This window comes from Octodon degus, unplaced genomic scaffold (genome assembly GCF_000260255.1).
Source record: "Octodon degus isolate 3935 unplaced genomic scaffold, OctDeg1.0 scaffold00027, whole genome shotgun sequence".
In the NCBI taxonomy this organism is placed as follows: Eukaryota; Metazoa; Chordata; class Mammalia; order Rodentia; family Octodontidae; genus Octodon; species Octodon degus.
This window is the reverse complement of record NW_004524603.1, coordinates 6240743-6260702: the sequence shown is the minus strand read 5'-3', so window position 1 is coordinate 6260702 and position 19960 is coordinate 6240743. Positions and strand designations below refer to the sequence as shown.

General features: G+C 60.4%; 1 protein-coding gene across 1 annotated transcript in view; it reads left to right on the top strand.

Moving 5' to 3' along the window:
• Positions 1-19960, top strand: part of Sspo (SCO-spondin) — a 51322-nt gene that overhangs the window by 6376 nt on the left and 24986 nt on the right. The window contains 43 exon segments of the mRNA XM_023712745.1: positions 149-324; positions 406-633; positions 781-946; positions 1145-1379; positions 1979-2168; positions 2261-2355; positions 2591-2847; positions 3105-3239; positions 3904-4100; positions 4193-4320; positions 4397-4506; positions 5822-5971; positions 6075-6168; positions 6245-6414; positions 6559-6792; positions 7003-7212; positions 7623-7863; positions 8283-8370; positions 8454-8688; positions 8788-8940; positions 9030-9170; positions 9243-9425; positions 9504-9654; positions 9899-10052; positions 10176-10230; positions 10688-10792; positions 11065-11268; positions 11350-11477; positions 12031-12187; positions 12285-12423; positions 13683-13810; positions 14100-14243; positions 15248-15294; positions 15296-15473; positions 15559-15723; positions 16618-16797; positions 16873-16995; positions 17081-17210; positions 17310-17435; positions 17522-17613; positions 18021-18197; positions 18444-18608; positions 19375-19627. Of these exon segments, the coding sequence (XP_023568513.1) occupies positions 149-324; positions 406-633; positions 781-946; positions 1145-1379; positions 1979-2168; positions 2261-2355; positions 2591-2847; positions 3105-3239; positions 3904-4100; positions 4193-4320; positions 4397-4506; positions 5822-5971; positions 6075-6168; positions 6245-6414; positions 6559-6792; positions 7003-7212; positions 7623-7863; positions 8283-8370; positions 8454-8688; positions 8788-8940; positions 9030-9170; positions 9243-9425; positions 9504-9654; positions 9899-10052; positions 10176-10230; positions 10688-10792; positions 11065-11268; positions 11350-11477; positions 12031-12187; positions 12285-12423; positions 13683-13810; positions 14100-14243; positions 15248-15294; positions 15296-15473; positions 15559-15723; positions 16618-16797; positions 16873-16995; positions 17081-17210; positions 17310-17435; positions 17522-17613; positions 18021-18197; positions 18444-18608; positions 19375-19627 (6817 nt within the window).

Genomic DNA, 19960 nt, shown 5'->3' with positions numbered 1-19960 from the left:
AGTCCTTGGGCCACACAGAGATGGTGTCTCCACTGGGCTCTGCGGATCCCAGTCTGACCCAGAGCCTCCTGCCTCCCACCCAAGCCCTTGCGTTTTGCAGCCCCACCCTCCCACCTGCTGCCCACCCCATGCCAGGCCCCTGTTCCAGGAGCTGTGCTGGTGGATGGGCAAGATGTGGGCTTGCCCTGGACTGGCGCTGCAGGCCTCAGTGTCTCCCAAGCCTCTTCTACCTTCCTGCTGCTGCGTTGGCCTGGGGCCCGGGTCCTCTGGGGCGTGGCTGACCCTGCAGCTTACATCATGTTGGACCCCCGCTATGCCCACCAGGTGTGCCAGGAGAGGGTGAAGGGCTGGGTGAGGCTGGGACCCGGTGGGCCTTGACCATCCCAGGTGTTCTCTGTGGCTCAGGTGCAAGGTCTATGTGGCACCTTCACCCGGAACCAGCAGGATGACTTCCTGACGCCAGCTGGGGACGTGGAGACCAGCATTGCTGCCTTTGCTAGCAAGTTCCAGGTGGCAGGTGGAAGCAGGTGCCCTCCCGAGGACAGCCCTCTGCTCTCCCCCTGCAGCACCCACTCCCAGCGCCTCACCTTCGCGGAGGCGGCCTGTGCCATCCTGCACGGCCCAGCCTTCCAGGTAGCTGGGGTGGCCTTTCCCACACCATACAGCTAAGGGGCCAGATGAAGGGGAAGACTCCAGGGCACAGGAAGGCAGTGATGGGGACTGAGAGGATTGAGGGGAAGTCACTGGAGGAAGACCTGGCCCATTTCCTCTCTCCCAAAGGCATGCCACAGGCTGGTGGACAGGGAGCCCTTCCAGCTGCGCTGTTTGGCAGCTGTGTGTGGCTGTGCCTCAGGCAGGGACTGCCTGTGCCCAGTGCTCTCTGCCTATGCGCGCCGCTGTGCCCAGGAGGATGTCCTGCTGCTCTGGAGGAACCAGACTCTCTGCCGTGAGTCCCTCAGCCCAGCCTTCTCTCCCCACCAGCCACCTCTCCCCACCAGCCATTCCCCCTTTCCCCTTCTAGGAGGAGTCTGAGGGGACTGGCTCTGACCTTGGTGGATTTTAGGACTTTTCTTATGGAAGTACCAGAGGTATAGGGCCCAAGGGGGTAGCCATATCTCTGATTTACATTTGTCCCCTTGTCTAGCTGTCCCATGTCCCGGTGGCCAGGAGTACCAGGAGTGTGCCCCAGCATGTGGCCACCACTGTGGGGAGCCAGAGGACTGCAACAAGCTGGGCAGCTGTGTGGCTGGTTGTAACTGCCCCCCAGGGTTGCTGTGGGACCCTGAGGGCCAGTGCGTGCCCCCCAGCTTGTGCCTCTGCCAGCTCGGAGACCATCGTTACACCCCTGGCAGTGTCACCCAGAAGGGCTGCAACCACTGGTGAGGGTGGCTATTTTGGGGCCACGGGGAAGAATGTGGGGTAAGAAGGGGTCTTACAAGAGAATGAGTTGGGCTGTGCTGCTGCAGGGTGACAGCGACAGGTTGGGGAGCAGATCCTTCCCCTCCGTGGGGGGCACTTTGGGGCCCAAGAAGCATGTACTCCAACAACTTAATGGAGCTGGAGGTGGGAAGGTTGTTCCCAATTTGCAGTTGAGAAGCCTGGTGCTCAGATAGGCTGGCTGGCTTGTTGCTGAGGGATAAAGCCAAGAAGACCAAACCTGAAGAGGCAGGGCCAGGACTCAGAGCTTGGCGGTTGAGTGGGGCTCCGCTGAGATCCCTCGCCTCCCTTGGGGGGCTATGGGGAATTCAATACCTCCATCCTTCTCCAGGCCCCTGAATGGTCCCACTGGGGCTGGAGTGACTGTCCTGTCCCAGGCCTGGGGGTTGCTGGCGCAGGCTGACGCCCTGCACTGCTGGCTTGGGCCTTGGGGGTGATGCGTAGGGGTGAGCTTCCGGGCTCCTCAGCCACTTGCCAGGGCAGAGCGGGGCTCAGAGCAGAGGCCTCTGGGCCTGGCTCTTACTCCCTCCATCGTTGGCAGTGTCTGCCAGGAGAGGGGCCTCTGGAACTGCACAGCTCACCACTGTCCCCCGCAGCGGGCCTTCTGTCCCCAGGAGCTTATCTATGCCCCCAATGCCTGCCTCCTCACCTGTGACAGCCCTAATGCCAGCCATTCCTGTCCTTCGGGCAGCACTGATGGCTGTGTCTGTCCCCCGGGCACCGTGCTGCTGGTGAGCCTATGGAGGGCTGTGTGGGGCAGCCCTCTTTACTCCAGGGCACTGCCCTGCTCCCCACTGCCTCAAACAGCATCTCCTCTGCCCAGGACGAACACTGTGTGCCTCCTGACCTCTGTCCCTGCCATCACAGTGGGCAGTGGTACCCGCCTAATGCCACCATCCAGGAGGACTGCAACACTTGGTATGCCCGCTCCTGTGACCTGTAACCTGACCTGTGATCACCTGGCTCCCTAAAGGCCATGCTGCCCTCTGCTAGAAAGGGTTGGGTGGCTGGAGGGGACCGACATCCAGATGGCCTGGGTCCCCCATGCTGAGGGCCTAGGCACAGTTGCTGAACCTAGATTGGCTGTGCCCCCCCCCATGTGAGCTCCCAAGTGCCTGTCCTCAGTGACTCTGTCCCTGTCCCTTGCTCACAGTGTGTGTCAGGGCCGGCAATGGCACTGCACAGGCCAGCAGTGCAGTGGGCGGTGCCAGGCATCAGGCGCCCCCCACTATGTGACATTCGATGGGCTGTCCCTCACCTTCCCCGGGGCCTGTGAGTACCTGCTGGTGCGAGAGGCTGGCGGCCGCTTCAGCATCTCTGCTCGGAACCTGCCCTGTGGGGCCAGCGGCCTCACCTGCACCAAGGCCCTGGCCGTGCATCTGGAGAGCACCGTTGTGCACATGCTCAGAGGTGGCTGGTGACAGGCTGAGGGTGGGAGGCACCACAGGGCAGAGTGCTGGGGAGCAGGCCTTCCTTAGTGTGGTAGGGCTCGTGGCTCTCCTATTGGGAAATTATAATGCTTAAAGGCTCCAGAAGTCAAGGCCCAGAAAATCTGATGGCCTGCCCAAGACCTCAGAAGTCGAGAAGCAAAGAGTCTGGGGGAGGGGCTAGGAGGAACTCGCTGGACCCAGGAGGCCTCTCCCTCAAGTGCCTCTCTTCCTCCTCAGGCAGGGCAGTGACAGTGAATGGGGTGGCCGTAAGGCCCCCCAAGGTCTACACTGGCCCTGGCTTGAGCCTTCGCCATGCTGGACTCTTCCTGCTGCTGACAACGCGTCTGGGCCTCAGCTTGCTCTGGGATGGAGGTCAGGCCTGGCCCACAATGACCTTTAGCACCTTGGGGCTGGACCCCAACCCCTCCCTGCCAGGGCCCACCTAGTTCTGAGGTCAGGGCTGGGACCCCAACACGCCCACAGGGGCGATTTCCAGCATGACAAACCACATCAGGACCCCTGCCCTCCTACCCTCCTGGGCACCCCCATCCCAGGGCACCCCCATCCCAGGGCTGCCTCTGCCTCCCAGCCCACCTAAGTGGTCGGAGTTTCCAAACTGTTCCTACAATTCTGTTCTATGCCTCTGCATCCAAGAATCAAGTAGAAAATACCAAGTTCTAGGAAGAAGAAATGCAAATAGATCTCCTAACACTCCCGAACAGAAGCAGTCGGTGTGTTAGAAAGGTTAACTGTTGGTGAGAAACAGAGAAATCGAAATGCCCCACTCTGGCCTGGTGAGGGCTCTGGTGCCTCCTCGGGCCTCGGGCTGTGCTGGAGCCGGGATTCCTGCCTGGATAGGATTGAAGGAGGCGTTCCCTGTCCTCCAAGTGTCTATCTCTCCATTTATCACCCATCAGTCCCCCCCAAAAATGAGGGAATCTGGACCCCTGGTGGGCAGTGTTACCCACCCCAGGTTTTCTCCCCAGACGGGTCTGCTGAGGACCAGGGGGTTCACTTGGTACCGTGCCCCTGCTAGGTACCCGCGTACTGGTACAGCTGTCCCCCCACTTCCGCGGTCGTGTGGCCGGCCTGTGTGGAGACTTTGATGGTGACGCCAGCAATGACCTGAGGAGCCGCCAAGGAGTCCTGGAGCCCACAGCTGAGCTGGCAGCCCACTCCTGGCGCCTCAACCCCCTGTGCCCCGAGCCAGGAGATCTGCTACACCCCTGCACCGTGAGCATGGGCAGTACCGAGAACCAGGAGGAGGGGCAGCTCTAGGGCCTCGTGGGTGGCCCTGGGGCTGCAGACAGCACCCTGTGTGGCAGGTGAATGCCCACCGGGCAGCGTGGGCCCGGACCCGCTGCGGGGTGATGCTGCGGCCACTGTTTGCCCGATGCCATGCAGAGGTGCCCCCGCAGCAGCACTACGAGTGGTGTGTGTACGACGCCTGCGGGTAAGAGCACTGGCTGTGGGGCATGTGGGGTGCTAAGGAGGGGAAGGGCCACTGGACTGACGGCTCCCTCCCACAGCTGTGATTCAGGGGGTGACTGCGAGTGCCTATGCTCGGCCATCGCCACCTATGCTGACGAGTGTGCCAGGCGTGGGCATCACGTGCGCTGGCGCAGCCAGGAGCTCTGCCGTGAGTGTGCCCTGCCCCTGGCCCTGCCACCACTCTGCCCCTTGAAAAGTGCCTTTAACGTATCAATACTTTATGAAAAATACCTGTTCCATGTTATGCCTAGGATGTTTGATATTCAGACTGAAATTGAGCTCAACAGCCTAGGTTATATGGTAATAACAATAAGCTTCTCTTCTGGAGGGTTAACAATCTAAGTTTGCAGACCAAAATTAGAGAAAAAGGAGGGCCACAAGGAAAGCCAGCATTTTGGCCCTAGCCTTGCAAGGTCAATTCAGACTCAGGATACATGAGAACCTGTACTGTAACATCCTGTAACTCAGTAGTGTTCCAAATTTTCTGACCAAGGAGATTATGGGGCCAGAGAGGAAAGTGATCGATGATGTAGAGTGTGCCTGAGGAGAGTCACATGGAGAGAAAACATTCTCTCAGGCTTTCACAGAGAGCACATTGGCCAAGCAATGGCCATGACTCATCCACATGGCTGACACTGACAAAGGATGTACAATGTGAAGTACAGGGTCACAGGATAAATCCTGAGGGGATTTCACTGACCTTCTCAGACCCAAAAGCTACAACTCTTGTTGCATAGCTCCTGCTTTACCTTGGTCTTAACCATCCAGCAGGAAAGTATAAAAGCGAAGTATAAGAAGTAAAGCCATGCTGTTATGTTGAGCTGTAGGGGACTCAGGTCAATAGTTTCTGATATTGCCAGTCAAGCGGAAGACCCAATACTATTATGGGCTACTGGACTATTTTGGAATATTTTGCTGAGTTCACACACCTATAATATTTAAATGACGGAACTAAACAAGAAAAGGGGATACAGATGAATGACCATTTTGTATCTGTGTATTTGAAATGGTTAGGGTAGATTTATAGCTGCATTCTCTTAGCTCAAGAAATAGAGGGATTTGTTCTAATAGTGTTTGTAAACAGGATATCATGTCTGCATCTTGTCCAACAAATAACCACTAGGAAGGCAGCCTGCAATGTGTTAATTATTGGAACTGTCCTACCAATTTGATTTGAAACTGTCTCATTGCTACTTATTTCTCAATAAAATTATGGGGGGGGGGAAGTGCCTTGTGGCCCCTCTACTTAAAAGTACCCAAAGTCAAATGCATGCAGGGTGCTTTGTGCCTGCTAGGTGTTTTTCTAGATGAACCAAACATGCAAGAACAGCTGCCCTGTAGGGCCGATGTGTCCCAACTGAGCAAGAGTTCACGCCACACACCTGTGTCACCTTCCACCTGGTCACCTTGCTTCCCGGCACTCTTGTCCTTCAGTGAATCCAGCCTCTCTCCTCTCTACCCAGCCCTGCAGTGTGAAGGGGGACAGGTGTATGAGGCCTGTGGTCCCGTGTGTCCCCCCACCTGCCATGACCACCATCCTGAGCCTGGATGGCACTGCCAGGCTGTCGCCTGTGTGGAGGGCTGCTTCTGCCCTGTGGGGACTCTGCTGCATGGTATGTGGTCCGAATGGCAGAGGCCACAGGGCTGCAGGACTGGGAGAGGGCCAGGGCCACTGCAGTGGGGCTGGGCCCTGAGTCTTGTGCTCTGTGGTCTCAGGAGGAACCTGTGTGGAGCCAGCTGCCTGTCCCTGTGAGTGGGATGGCAGCTTCTTCCCACCAGGGACAGTGCTGCAAAAGGACTGTGGGAACTGGTGAGTGAAGCCCCCGGTAGAGCTGAGCCCCAGCAGCCACGTCCTGCTGCGACTGATCCCAGGACACTGTGCTCAGCACGTGCCAGGACAGTCAGTGGCACTGCGGAGCTGATGGAGCCCCCTGTGAGGAGCTGGTGCCTCGCTGTGCAGAAGGAGAGGCTCCATGCCAGGGCAGTGGGCACTGTGTGCCACATGAGTGGCTTTGTGACAACCAGGACGACTGTGGCGATGGCTCAGATGAGGAGGGTGAGTGTCTTTGCCTGTGTGTGCCAGTGACGGCAGCTGTGTCCCCGGCGTGGCTTCCTGAGCTGCTGTTTCCTTTAGCAAGAGCGATGACCTGAGGGGGTGAGGGGCAGGAAGGGTGCTCTCTGACCCCAGCATCTGTGCCAGGCTGTGCCACCCCAGGTTGTGGGCAGGGCCAGATGCCTTGCCACTCCGGCCGCTGTGTGCCCCTGGCCCTGCTCTGTAACGGGCAGGATGACTGTGGAGATGGCAGTGATGAACAGGGCTGCCCATGCCCCTCTGATTCACTGGCCTGTGCTGATGGGCGCTGCCTGCCCCTGGCCCTGCTGTGTGATGGGCATCCCGACTGTCTGGATGCCGCCGATGAGGAGTCCTGTCTGGGTGAGTTGTCTCTGCTCTGGACCTCAGCCCCCAGCCCCTGCCCCTTCCCCCAGGCCCAGCTTCTGGGCAGCCCTAACCTCCCTCATGCCGCTCCATGGCCAGGATGCACAGGTGAAGCTGCTATGAGTGAGTGCGTGGGTGCAAGCACCCCAGGCAGTGAGAAGGGTCCTGGGGAGGGTCCTGGGACCAGCTCCTCTTATCCAGCTGCAGGGCAGGTGACCTGCGTCCCTGGGGAGTTGTCCTGCACCGATGGCACCTGTGTGGGGGCCTTGCAACTATGTGACGGAGTCTGGGACTGCCCAGATGGAGTGGACGAGGGGTCTGGACACTGCCCCACTCCCTCTCTGTCCGCGTCCCCTTCCGGCACCACGCCAGGCTCCCTGGAAGGTGCATCAAGTCCCTTGGGTAGTGCCAGCCCTGGTAAGTCTCCCAGAGGAGATGGGTGCAAAAACTGGGAGTCTGACATCCCAAGGAGGGGATAGGAGGGCATCTCAGAGGCCCGAATTGGGCAGAGCCCTGGGGCTGGAGACTAGAATGAATAAAGTAGGAATTTCAGTACTCTGAGAGGCTGAGGCAGGAGGCATGCAGGAAGGGAGGAAGGAAGGGAGAGAAACAGGGTACAGGTGTTTGAGAGGCACTGAGGTCCCAGCCTTATTTCCTGGCATTCAAGGGTTCCCCTTGAACTCAGGAGGATCTAATGCCGCAGGGGAAAGCAAGACGCATGGGTCCCTGGGAAGGAATGAAAGGAGGTGGACGCCTCAGGCAAGTCTCAAGGCCGAGCTGGAAGAAAGCCTTGTGGCTCAGGTCTACCTCCCAACCCCACTTCGCAGCCCCCTGCAGCCCCTCGGAGTTCGCGTGCGGCAGCGGCGAGTGCGCCCCCCGTGGCTGGCGCTGCGACCAGGAGGAGGACTGCTCGGATGGCAGCGACGAGCTGGGCTGTGCCGGGCCCTGCGCGCCGCCCCTCCTGCCCTGCGCCCGCAGCAGCGCGCACTGCCTGACCCCGCGGCAGCTGTGCGACGGGGAGCCGCAGTGCCCGGATGGCTGGGACGAGGGTCCCGAGGCTTGCGGTGAGAGTCGCCCCCGCGACTCCCCACCTCTGTCTCCTGCTGGGCACACGTGGGAGCGCAGCTAGATAAGGGACAGGTCTGGAACAACAGGGTCTGAAAGACTTCTGTGTTCGTGAAACTTTGACGTTTTGCGTTCTTGCTGCCCTGGGGTAGATAGAAGACCTGGGGACATAGGCGCACAGGACCATCTTCCACCCACAGGCTCCATGCAGCTGTCCCCAGGTCCCCACCTCTTGCCCTGTGGCCTCGCTCCTGGCTGTGCCTGGACCCCAGAGGCTCTACAATGGGCTCCCTGACTGACCCCGGGGCAAGGATGAGCTAGGGTGTAGTATGGACCCCTCCTTCTCCTGGGGCCCAGCCAGGGGTGCACAGGGGATAGCCCCAGTTTTCTGCTGATTTGTTTTCTCTTTTGCCTGGGGGTGTTCTTCCAGCCCCAGGAGGCCTCAACGGAACAAGTGTCCCCTGCCCAGAATACTCATGCCCTAATGGCGTCTGCATTGACTTCCAAAAGGTGAGGGTGGGGACAGGGGCAGAGGGGGCAGAGCCAATGTGTCCCCAAGCCCAGCCCTAGTCCTGAGCCTCTTACCTCCCCAGGTGTGTGATGGACAGTCTGACTGCCAAGTGGCTCTGGGGGAGGCAGGGCCCTCCCCCGAGGAGCAGGCTTGTGGAGCCTGGGGACCCTGGAACCCGTGGGAGCCGTGCAGCCAGACCTGTGGATCTGGGGTGCGCAGCCGGAGTCGTCGTTGCTCCCCGCCTGGGCTCCCGGTGCTGCAGCGCTGCCTGGGCCCTGAGCAGCAGTCTCAGGCCTGCTTTGCTGAGGCCTGCCCAGGTGACGGTTGGGGACTCCAGGGAGGGCCAGGGGCACAGGGAACCAGAGCAACCACCGGGCACATCCCTCCCTCCTCCCCACTTGGTCCCTCCTTTGCAGTGGATGGCAAATGGGGCTCCTGGTCTCCCTGGTCTCCATGCTCTGAGCCATGTGGGGGCACCATGATGCGGCAACGGCAGTGCCACCCTCCCCAGAATGGGGGCCGGGCCTGTATCCTGCTGCTGGGGGACCCTCACAGCATCCGTGAGACCAGTGAGTGATGGGAAGAGAATCCGGGTGGTCGTTGGAGGTTCCACGGGGCACAGCCACCCCGACCTCCATTTCGGTTCCACCCTTCCCAGAGCCTTGCCCTCCGGATGGCTGCCCCAATGCCACCTGCTCTGGGGAGCTGGTGTTTTGGCCCTGTGCCCCCTGCCCTCTGACCTGTGGTGATGTCTCCAGCCAGGCCACGTGCCCACCCGAGCAGCCCTGTAGCAGCCCAGGTGAGGGGACTCTGGGCCCAAGGTCTCTGGCAACCAAGCCGGTATACCTCGCTTACCCTGGGCTTTTCTCAGGCTGCTGGTGCCCTGCAGGGCAGGTGCTGGGCAGCGAAGGGCGGTGTGTGTGGCCCCGGCAATGCCCCTGCCTGGTGGATGGCACTCACTACTGGCCTGGGCAGCGGATCAAGGCTGACTGTCAGCTCTGCGTCTGCCAGGAGGGGCGGCCTCGGCGCTGCCGGCCACACCCAGACTGTGCGGGTAAGTATCTCTTGCCTGACCCTTCCCTGGGGTCCCAACGGGGGACCCCCTCTCATCCTGGCCTTGACTTCCTCCCAGTGAACTGTGGCTGGTCCTCATGGTCCCCCTGGGCAGACTGCCTGGGCCCCTGTGGGACGCAGAGCATCCAGTGGTCCTTCCGGAGCCCCAACAACCCCCGCCAGTCAGGCCGGGGTCGCCAGTGCCTTGGCATCCACCGCAAGGCCCGCAGGTAGCAGCTGGAATCTGCCCTCACCTTCACCTCCCTCCTCAGAGGGCACTTCCTGCGCACCCTTCCCAGCATGGACACCGCCCATCTGCCCCAGGTCCCAAGCTTCTTGAACCCCAGCACTCCTTGGGGCCCAGACTTCTCCTGCTTCAGCTTGATGGCTCATGTGTCCCATCAGGGGCAGACTTCTGGAGGGGGGTCACCCTAGGCAAGCCTCTCTCCAGCTGGGCTGCCACTCTGTCACCAGGTGCCAGGTGAAGTCATGCCAGGGCTGTGAGCAGCAGGGCCATGTGTGGCACGTGGGGCAGCGCTGGCGCAGGGGCCCTTGCGAGGTGTGCCAGTGCCTGGATCCTAGCACCGTGCACTGTTCCCCCTTCTGCCCACTGGGCAGCTGCCCCCAGGTGAGGTGCCCAGGAGCCTGGGTGGGCAGGGTCTGGGAGGAGAGTGGTCAGAGGGGCCAGGTCTTGGGAGACTGAAGGAGGGGAGTCAGAAGTGGGAGGTGGCCTGACTTTTTTGTCCCGCAGGGCTGGGTTCTGGTGGAAGGAGCGGGCGAATCATGTTGCCACTGTGCTCTGCCTGGTGAGTGGGTCTGTGGGGGGCTGAGGAGTTCAAGGGGAGGAAGAGGACCCAGCAGGAACGGAGGAAGCTGGGGTGGTCCATCTTCCTTATCCTGGAAGTGAACCCACAGATTGGTGAGGTTAGGAGCGGGCCAGCCAGCCCACACAGCTGTACAGGTTGTTCACTGCACAGTGGAACTGAAGACTGGGAGAAGGACTCCAGCCCCGAGGGCTGCTTCCACCCAGAGCCAGCTAGTGCCCGGAGAGGCTAGGAGCTGCACCTGCGCCGTGCTGGCCCTAAGTGGCTTTGGCTGGCAGTTTTATCCTGTGTCTCTAAATGTGCAGTGGGTGTGAAGACCCCTCATGCACACTGAGGGAAAGAGGCACCCTTCCCAGCTGGGGGCTTATTTCTGGGGTGCCACTAGAAAGAAAGTGCTCAGCCAGTACTGCTGTGAGCCTCCCTGGGTCTCCCCACACAGGAGAGAACCACACGGTACCTCCCATGGACACTCCAGCTCCGGCTCCAGCCCCCAGCCCCCAGACTGGACCCGCTCTGGCCACCTACGTCCTGCCCCCACTGGGAGGTGAGCTCATGTGCTGCTGTAGTGGCTGCTGAGGGGCACAGTGCACTGGGTAGCTGGGCCTGGGGCAGCGAGGAGAGGGCCAGGGAAGGCCTTCTGTGCCCCGCACACTGGAGGTCATCCTGAGGGTCAGAAGTGGTCCCAAGTCACCTGCTTGCCCCTGCATCCTAGGCCAAGGCCCCCTGTGTGGCCTTTTGTACCCCAGGTGCCCGAGGCTCACAGTGCCCCTGGTGCTGTTACAATGCCCTCCAGCCACCTCTCTCTCCTGCACCCAGATCCCTGCTATTCACCCCTGGGCCTGGCCCGACCACCCAAGGGCAGCCTGGGGACATTGCCCCTACAGTCAGAGGACCCCACCCACATGTCCCTCCTGGGAGCTGCCACTGAGATCCCCATCCTTGGAGAGGATGCTCATGCCAAGCAGCACCCCCAGCCTCCCTATATGCAGCTGGACCTGCTGTGGGCCCGGAACCTCACAGGTCAGTGAAGAAGAAAGACGGGGAAGGGGAGGGGCAGGAGTGCCTCCTTCAGTGCTGACTGTCCTTCCCTGGCCCCTCCAGGCCTTGTGGTACAGGGGACGCATTCGGCTGATACTCACCTCCCCAGCTTCTCCCTCCAGTTCAGCAGCGATGGTTTACACTGGCACAACTATAGTGACATCCTACCTGGTGCTCTGCCTGTGCCCAAGGTACCAAACACCCAAGGCCCCTTGGCTCAGTGGCCGAGTTGGCCCCTTTGTGGATCCTGGAGGGGCTTTTGGTCTCCCAGAGGCTCAGTCCTGCATATATGCTTGCAGAACACTCAGTAAGTAGCAGGGACTGACTGCAGAGTCGAGGGCCTGGGAACCACCAAGCAGATGTCAGGAAACACTGCAGTGGCAATAACTGGGCAGATGTCCCAGGGTTGGTGTCCTCCTAAGGGGAATGAGCCACATGGGGCAGAGGACTCAGCCCATGCAGCTGTCCATGACTTAAGGAGCACCTGCTCTGGGACAGCGGGGGGAATTTCAGCCATGGTCACAGTCCCGCTGCCTCAGGGAGCCAGATGCTATAGCTAGAAGGGTCCATGCCCTGAAAGTTGAAGGATTCGGATGAACGGGGGGGGGGGGGGGGGGAAGGAGAAGGAGAAGGAGAAGGAGAAGGAGAAAGAGGAAGAGGAAGAAGAGGAGGAGGGGGGGGGGGGGGGGGGGGAGGAAGGAGACCTGGTAGGGCCAGAGTCACAGTGGGTGCCTTGTACCACAGCCTTTCCCTGGGAGCTGGGCTGATGTGGCCCCCAAGGGATGGACATTTGGCCGGATGGTCCAGGCGAGGTACGTGAGGGTCTGGCCACATACTGGCCACCCCAGTGGAATCAGCAGTGGCATCTTCCAGTGGGCAGAGCTGCTGGGCTGCGGGACAGGTAAGGCTGGGCTGGGGGTGAAGGTGGGGCTGGAGTTGGGGACAGGGTGGCAGGAGCCCCGAGCAACACCCTTCCCTGCATGTAATGTCCTCAGTAGCACACCCATGCCCAGGGACCAGGCTCCGCTGTGCCAGTGGGGAGTGTGCCCCAAGTGGGGGTCCTTGTGACGGAGCTGCAGACTGCGAGGATGGCTCTGATGAGAAGGGCTGTGGGCCCCTGCCTGCAGGGACTGGCGGGTATGGAGGCCTCTGCCTGGACTCAGAGGGGACAGGCACACGGGAGGTATCCCCAGGGACTGTGAGCCTTACAAACCTGGGTCCCCAGGGCCCCGTTCTGCCAAGGATTCTGGGGTTTTGTGCCTTCATGTAGCATCTGTGGTTAAGTGTTCCGCATGGTGGCACCTGGCTCTGTCCTGCCCATGCCAGGGGCCCTGCATGTGTGCTTCACATGCCGCCCTGGTGACCCCAACACGCCAGTAAGGTGACAGCCTTTTTCAGAGCTCATCTTTGTCGAGTTTAGTGGGCTGTGTCCTTCCTGGACCTCCCACTCTGGCCCAGAGACCCCCTACCCCTTTCTGGATGGGGCCTTCTGGGCCAGGAGACCCCTGAAACCTCCTTGTGCCATTTCTGTTCCCAGGGTCCGTCCCACAGCCAGGACTCCAGCCCTGTCCCCTGCCCAGCCCTGGGAGGTGAGCTGGAAGCCCTGGGGTGGGCACAGGGGTGCAGGGAAGCTCCCGGGCCTCACTGCCTCATCAGGGCTGCTGCTGCCATGGCCCTCCTCTCTGATGTCCTACATTTGTTTCCTGGTGCTGCTCTGACAGGCCTTCTACCTGAGAGCCTTCCTGGGCACAAGCTGGTGCTAGTAGGGGGCAGGGACCCAAGGCACAGAGGCACAGAGAAGCCCAGGGCAGGGCACCAGCCTGGAGGAGGTTGGGAGACAAGAGCCTGTTGGGGCAGGTGCCTAGTGTCTACTCTCAGAGCCCAGAAGAGCTCAGCATCCGAATCCAAAGCCCTTGAGGGTGTGGGCCAGTGCCTTGGGGTGCACAGCCCAGCTCCCCAGCAGAGCAGCACTTACTTCTCATCCCACCTCCAAGGTTTCCGGAAGCCAGGGATGGGGGAGGGACCATGCAAGCCACACTCAGTATCTGGGTCGCAGTGGGTGACTGAGCCCTGTCCCTCTGCAGGGTCTGACGGAGACTGGATATTGGCATCCCAAGCAGAAGTCCCCTGCACCTTCTGGGGGTATGTGCGCAAGATCCCGCCCCCCCTCCAAATCTCTGTCCCTAGCAAACTCCCTGCCATGCCAGGCTCAAATCCTCCCATGGCCCTTGGACATTGCAGTGTCTTTGGCACCAGAAGCTCAGGGTACCCTCTCCAGGGTCTGCATCGCTCCCTCTCATGGCAAGGAGAGATGGCAGCCTCGGTTCACTTCCTCTTCTGCCGACAGAAGAGAGCCCAGGCAGTCCCATGGCAGCCTCTGCGTCTCCCCACCCCAGTTCTGGGGAAGCCATGCAGAATGTGGCCACCACGTCCACAAGCCACCTTGGAGCCTTGAGCCTGCAGCCAGGAATGGCAGCGGTGACTATGTTCCCCCTACGGCCACTGACGCCGGTGACTCCTGCTGGTAAGATCCTGAGACCTTCTGTGTGCACACCCATGAGCCCAGCTTCGCTGCCAGGGCACAGAGCCCCGGGAGGCCAGTCAAGGTCACACTGCTCATGGCCATTTGTGGTAGAATCAGGCCCAGGACACAAGTTTCCTGATCCAGTTCAGTCCATTTCCATCATCGCAAGAGGGGCAGAAAGCGGGCCACCCCACAAGCCAAGAGGCAGGAGGTTGCGGGCCACCTGGTCAGCTGGCTGCGGGAGGCCAATGTCTGTCTCCTCATCCACCCGTCCATCCACCCACCACAGGGCACAGCATCCCCCCCGGTCCCTTCCCACCTGCACAGTGCGGCCCTCGGCAGGTGCCCTGCGAGGTGCTGGGCTGTGTGGAGTGGGCACAGCTCTGCGACGGGAGTGAGGACTGCCTGGATGGCTCTGATGAGCGGCACTGCGGTGAGCAGAGGGCCTGTGATGGGTACTGGGGTGGCAAGACGGCTTCAAGTCTGGACCTCCCCGTACCCATTTCTAGCTCATGTGGGAAGGCTCTGGGAGAGTTAGGGGAGCAGGGAGTGGAGAGAAGCTGAAAGTGTGAAAACAATTAGCAATGTGAGTGTCTTCAGAGGTGGTAAAGAAGGGAAATGGAATAGACCTTGGGTCTCAGCCCGTTTTATAAAATCTATCGGACATCCATCCACACATCCATTCACTCATCCACCCATTCATCCATTTACCCACTGATCCATTCATTCATCCATCCATCCACCTACCCACCCACCCATCCACCCACCTACCATTTACCCATTGAGTTGTTCATTTCTCTACCCACCCACCCATCCTTCAACTATGCATCTATTCATCCACTCACTCACCCACTCAGCTATCCATTGATCCAGCCATTCAACTCTCCATCCATCCATCTAGCCATCCACCCGCCCACCCACTCATTCTCTATCTACCTGTCCGTAGATCCATCTATCCACCATTCACATACCCTCTCATCTACTATTTATCCATTGATCCATCCACTTAACCCTCCATCCATCCATCTATCCATCCACCCACCCACCTACCATTTGTCCATGCATGCGTTCATCTCTTCATCCAGCCACCCATCCATCCATCCAACCAAAGTAGATCATTAACGATCAAAGTTTTGTCTTACAATCAGGATAAGAGAAATCAAGCATTAATTCAGATACAGAAAGGGGCATCCCAGGGAGCACCCATTCAGGAAGAGGGTATCCAAAGGAGTGAACTCATTTTTTAGTGCTCTGTCCCCTCTCTGGACACTTGCAAGACCCTTTGACAAGTAGAGAGGCTGTGTGAGACCCGTGTACACCAAGGACCCTGTGTACATCCCACTCACAATAGTGGAAAGTGGCAGAGGCACCAGGAGGAAGGGGAGGCCAGGCCTCTGGCCAGCAAGCGCTGCCCCACTGCTGGCTTGAGGTCGCAAGGCTTCACCGTGTCACTCATGTGGCTCCCTTCTTCTCTCCCACGCCTCGCGGGCAGTGAGCACAGAGCCCTTCACGGTGCCCACCACAGTGCTTCCTGGGCTTCCGGGTTCAAGGGCTCTCTGCTCCCCGAGCCAGCTTCGCTGTGGCAGTGGGGAGTGTCTGTCAGCTGAGAGACGCTGCGACCTGCGTTCTGACTGCCAGGATGGCTCAGATGAGGACAACTGTGGTATGTGCTGCCCTGGCAGGGGACACACCTGAGGGACCTGTACCTCTATGACCCACCACTGAACCCCGCCCACCTGTCCCCTCAGTGGACTGCATGCTGGCACCCTGGTCTAGCTGGAGTGGCTGCAGCCACAGCTGTGGCCTGGGCTTCACCTTCCAGCGCCGGGAGCAGCTGCGGCCACCCCTGCCTGGGGGAAGCTGCCTGAAGGACCAGCTGCGCAGCCAGCCCTGCTTTGTGCAGGCCTGCCCAGGTAACCAGGCCCCAAGAGGGAATAGGGTCAGCCCTACCACCCCGGGCCTCTCCAGCCCCTCCTGCTTGCCCAAGTGAGCCCATTACCATGTGCTAGATCTGAGCTGAAAACTGGGAAGCCCGGTTATCCCACATCAGAAGGCATCCAGGATGGAGAAAGGCAATCTGGGAAGATGATTGGATGATGGATGGGTGGGTGGGTGGGAGGATTAATGGACAAATGATGGGTGCCTGGGTGGATGGATAAATGTAGCAATGGATGGTTGGGTGGATGAAGGATGGAGGGGTAGGTGAATGGATGGATGAATGATGGATGGATGAGTAGAAGACAGATAGGTGGATCAATGGATAAATCAATGGCTGAGAAGATGAGTGAACAGATGGGTGGATGGACAGGTGGATGAGTGAATGAAGGATGGAAGTGCCTCCATAGGTGGAGCTCAGTGAGGGTGGAGAGATGGACCGCAGCATCAGCTGGCTGTTCCACTTGTCCCTGGGTTCCTGGCCAAAAGCTTTTCAGCCTTTTTGTCTCATGAATCTGAGGTTGTGGTCCCCATTCACCTCTGAGCGTTCCAGAAGAGCTTCCCACAGGGGAGGGCATCTGCCTCCTGGCACCACTTGGCCACTTTCTGTCACCCACTTTGTGCACTCAGGGCTTGCACCAGCACTGCCGCTCGCAGGGTGCAGAGCTTTCACCCCAGGAGGCATCGACAGGTCCTCTCCCAGCTCCCCTCATCTGAGAGACAGAGGTGTCCTGGGCAGAGGAGGAAGCTCCAGGGCTCTGTGTTGCTCCACTGGCTGGGCAAGGGCTCCATCCCTGCTGCCCCCTCTCCTGGACAGCACCTGGCCCCCTGAAACCTCCCCACTGGACCTCTGCTCTTCCTTCCCCCTACAGTGGCTGGGGCATGGGCAGAGTGGGAGACCTGGGGCCCCTGCAGTGTGTCTTGTGGAGGTGGCCACCGGAGTCGCCGGAGGAGCTGTGTGGACCCCCCACCCAAGAATGGTGGTGCCCCCTGCCCCGGGGCTTCCCAAGAGAGGGTGCCCTGTGGCTTGCAGCCCTGTGCCGGTGACACAGGTAAGAGGGCACTGGGCACGGGAAGCTCTCTCAGCCTCCCTGAGCTCACCCCACAAGGTGCCCATCTCCCCCCAGACTGTGGGCCGGGCCATGTGCACGTGAATGCAGAGTTATGCCAGGAGGGACTGGTGCCCCGGTGTCCACCCTCCTGCCTGGACCCTGAGGCCAACAGGAGCTGCACTGGGCAGTGTGTAGAGGGTGAGGCAGACCTGAGCGTTGGGGGGAGGTGTGCCTGCCCAGGCCACCTGTCCTCAGACCCCAGCCTCCCTTCACCCGACCCCAGGGTGCCGCTGTGCTGCAGGGCTGCTTCTCCATGATTCGCGCTGCCTGCCCCTCTCGGAGTGCCCCTGCCTCGTGGGCGAAGAGCTGCAGCAGCCAGGGTCATCCTTCCTGATGGACAACTGCAGCCGCTGGTCATGATGCTGGGCAGGGTGGTGCAGGGCAGGGTGGCGCTGCGTGGGCAGGCCTTGCGCTGGGGTGCTGATAGCGTCACCTCCTCTCCCACCCCGCAGTGTGTGTGAGAAGGGCAAGCTGCAGTGCGAGCCGGGTGGCTGCCCCCAGCCCTGTGGCTGGTCAGCCTGGTCCTCCTGGGCCCCCTGCGACCGCTCCTGTGGCCCCGGAGTGAAGGCCAGGTTCAGGTGTGCAGGGTGAAGAGAGCGGGAGGTAGGGGGCTCGGAGCTTGGGGGCGAGGAGGACAGGGGACCCAGGGCTCCTGTCTCCCTAGGTCCCCTTCCAACCCTCCTGTGGCTTTCGGAGGTGCTCCCTGTGAGGGTGACAGCCAGCAGTTGCAGCCCTGCTACACGGAGTGTGGGACAGGTATGGTAGAAGGCCACCTGCCCCTCCCCATGCCTGGCCCTGAGGACACAGTGGGGGAGGACCCCTGGGTCCCCTGAGAGGGGAGTCAGCAAAGCCTTTGCAGGCCTTGACCTGGCCTTGCTGGGAAAGACAGGCTCTCATGAAGACACTGGTGGCCCAGGTATTCAAGCAGGGCGGGCTGACAAGAGCAAGCATTTGCAAGAGGTGGCACCCTGCACTGACTGGGCCACTGGGGCAGGAGAGGCCCCCTACCACTGTCTTAAGTGTGAGGAATGGGCTACGGCACAGGGGCCCCAGCTGGCTGAAGGGGACAGAAGCCACCCCAAACCTAGCATGGTACCTCGCATCCTCAAAAGCGTGCCCTAACCCCTGGCCTCTCTGGTCCTCTGCTGCAGGAGAGCCTGTAGAAGCTCTGGGCTGGACACCCTGGACACCCTGGTACCCCTGCTCCCAGAGCTGCCTTGTCCCTGGAGGGGGCCCCAGCTGGCAGCGGCGTTTCCGGCTCTGCCCCAGCCCCAGCCCCGAGGATGCCTGCCTTGGAGAGGCCATCCAGGAGGAGCCCTGCAGCCCCCCTCTGTGCCCAGGCATGACCCTGTCATCCCTGGTGTGGCTGGTCAATTTGTGGGGTGGGATCCTATGAGCCCCAGGGAGTGGAGGGAAGAGGACAGAGGTCACAGCAAACCTGGCTTTTGTCCTTAAGCTTCTCACGCCCTGGAACCAGCACATGATTGACTGTTGGGGAGGTGTGGCTGGGGGTGCCTGCACCCCCCACAGTCCGGACTTCTATGCTACTATATCCCCGTGACTGGGGCCCTGGCCTCTCCCTGCAGTGCCGAGCAGCTGGGGTCTGTGGGCTTCCTGGTCAGCCTGCTCAGTGTCCTGTGGTGGAGGTGTGCAGATCCGTGGGCGCAGCTGTGATGGCCCGGCTCCTGGGCACCCTGTGTGCCAGGGACCCCACAGTCAGACCAGGGACTGCAACACACAGCCCTGCACAGGTGCGAGGGGTGGCCTATCCCTGGCCTATCCTTCAGGGGGCCACACCGCTGGGTATGACACACACTAAGCCCCCTCACACATCTCTGACCTCGCATGTCAGGTCAGGTGGTACCTTCAGCCAGGCAGAGCTCCAGGTTTCTTCCCTCTGCCTCCTGCTGGGGACAGGGCTCCTGGATGCTGGCCCAGAAGGTGGCCTGCTCCAAGCAAGTCAGGATGCTGGGCAGGTCTGAGCACAAGCAGCGCAGGCCCTGGGAAGCTCACTCCCTCCCCCACTCTCCTCTGAACCCTCCTGGATCAGATACTAGCATCCTTCTCTTCTGTCTTGAACATCTGTATTAGCTGGGCAGGGTGACGCACACCTGTAATCCCAGAACTCACGAGGCTGAGGCAGGAGGATTGCTTCGAGTTCGTGGTCAGCCTGGGCTACGTAGTGAGTTCAAGGCCAGCCTGGAATAAGTCTCAAGACCCTATCTCAAAACAGAATGAGCCAGGGAGATAGCTCAGTAGAATAAGCACTTGCCTGGCAAGTGCAAGGGCCTGAGTTCAATCCCCAGTTCTGAAAAAAACCCAAAAAACAGAACAAAGCAAAACAACAAAACAAAACAAAGATGCAAAGCCTAGATTTCATTGGTGACATGCCAGGCACTGGGGCAAGCCAGGAGGGAGAGGAGGATAGGGAGGGCTATGTTGCCCTCCCCAGACCCTCTCGTGGCCTCCCTTCCCCTGCGCCTGCCCTGCCCAGACCTGCTCTGTTTTGCCCTGCAGCGCAGTGCCCCAGCGACATGGTGTTCCGCTCAGCAGAGCAGTGTCTCCAGGAGGGTGGTCCGTGCCCTCAACTGTGCCTGGCTCAAGACCCTGGGGTGGAGTGCACAGGCCTTTGTGCCCCTAGCTGTGCCTGCCCCCCTGGCCTCTTCCTGCACAACAGCAGCTGTCTGCCTCGCGCCCAGTGCCCATGCCAGCTGCACGGGCAGCTGTATGCACCTGGAGCGGTGGCACACCTGGATGCCTGCAACAACTGGTGCGCCCGAGGGGTGGGGGTGGGGCAGGGCTTCACTGCGGGGGCGATGTGTGATGGACTGGAGACTGGGGAGGGGCTGCTGGCCTCCCCTCCTGGCAGCTCCCTGTCTCTCTGTGGGGCGTGGCCTCCTCCCTAGGATGCACTCCATTTCTGCTCAGGGCAGAGGCACCCGGTGCTCAAGGCCCATCCAGGTTCTGCCAGCAGAGGGTGCTCTGAGCCCAGTTCCCTCACTCACTTTTTAATTTCCTTCTTTTTCTATTCCGTCCTGTACTCCAATTCTTCACTTTATTATTCCTCCACGAGCCCTTTTCTCCTTTTCTCTCCTCTTTGATC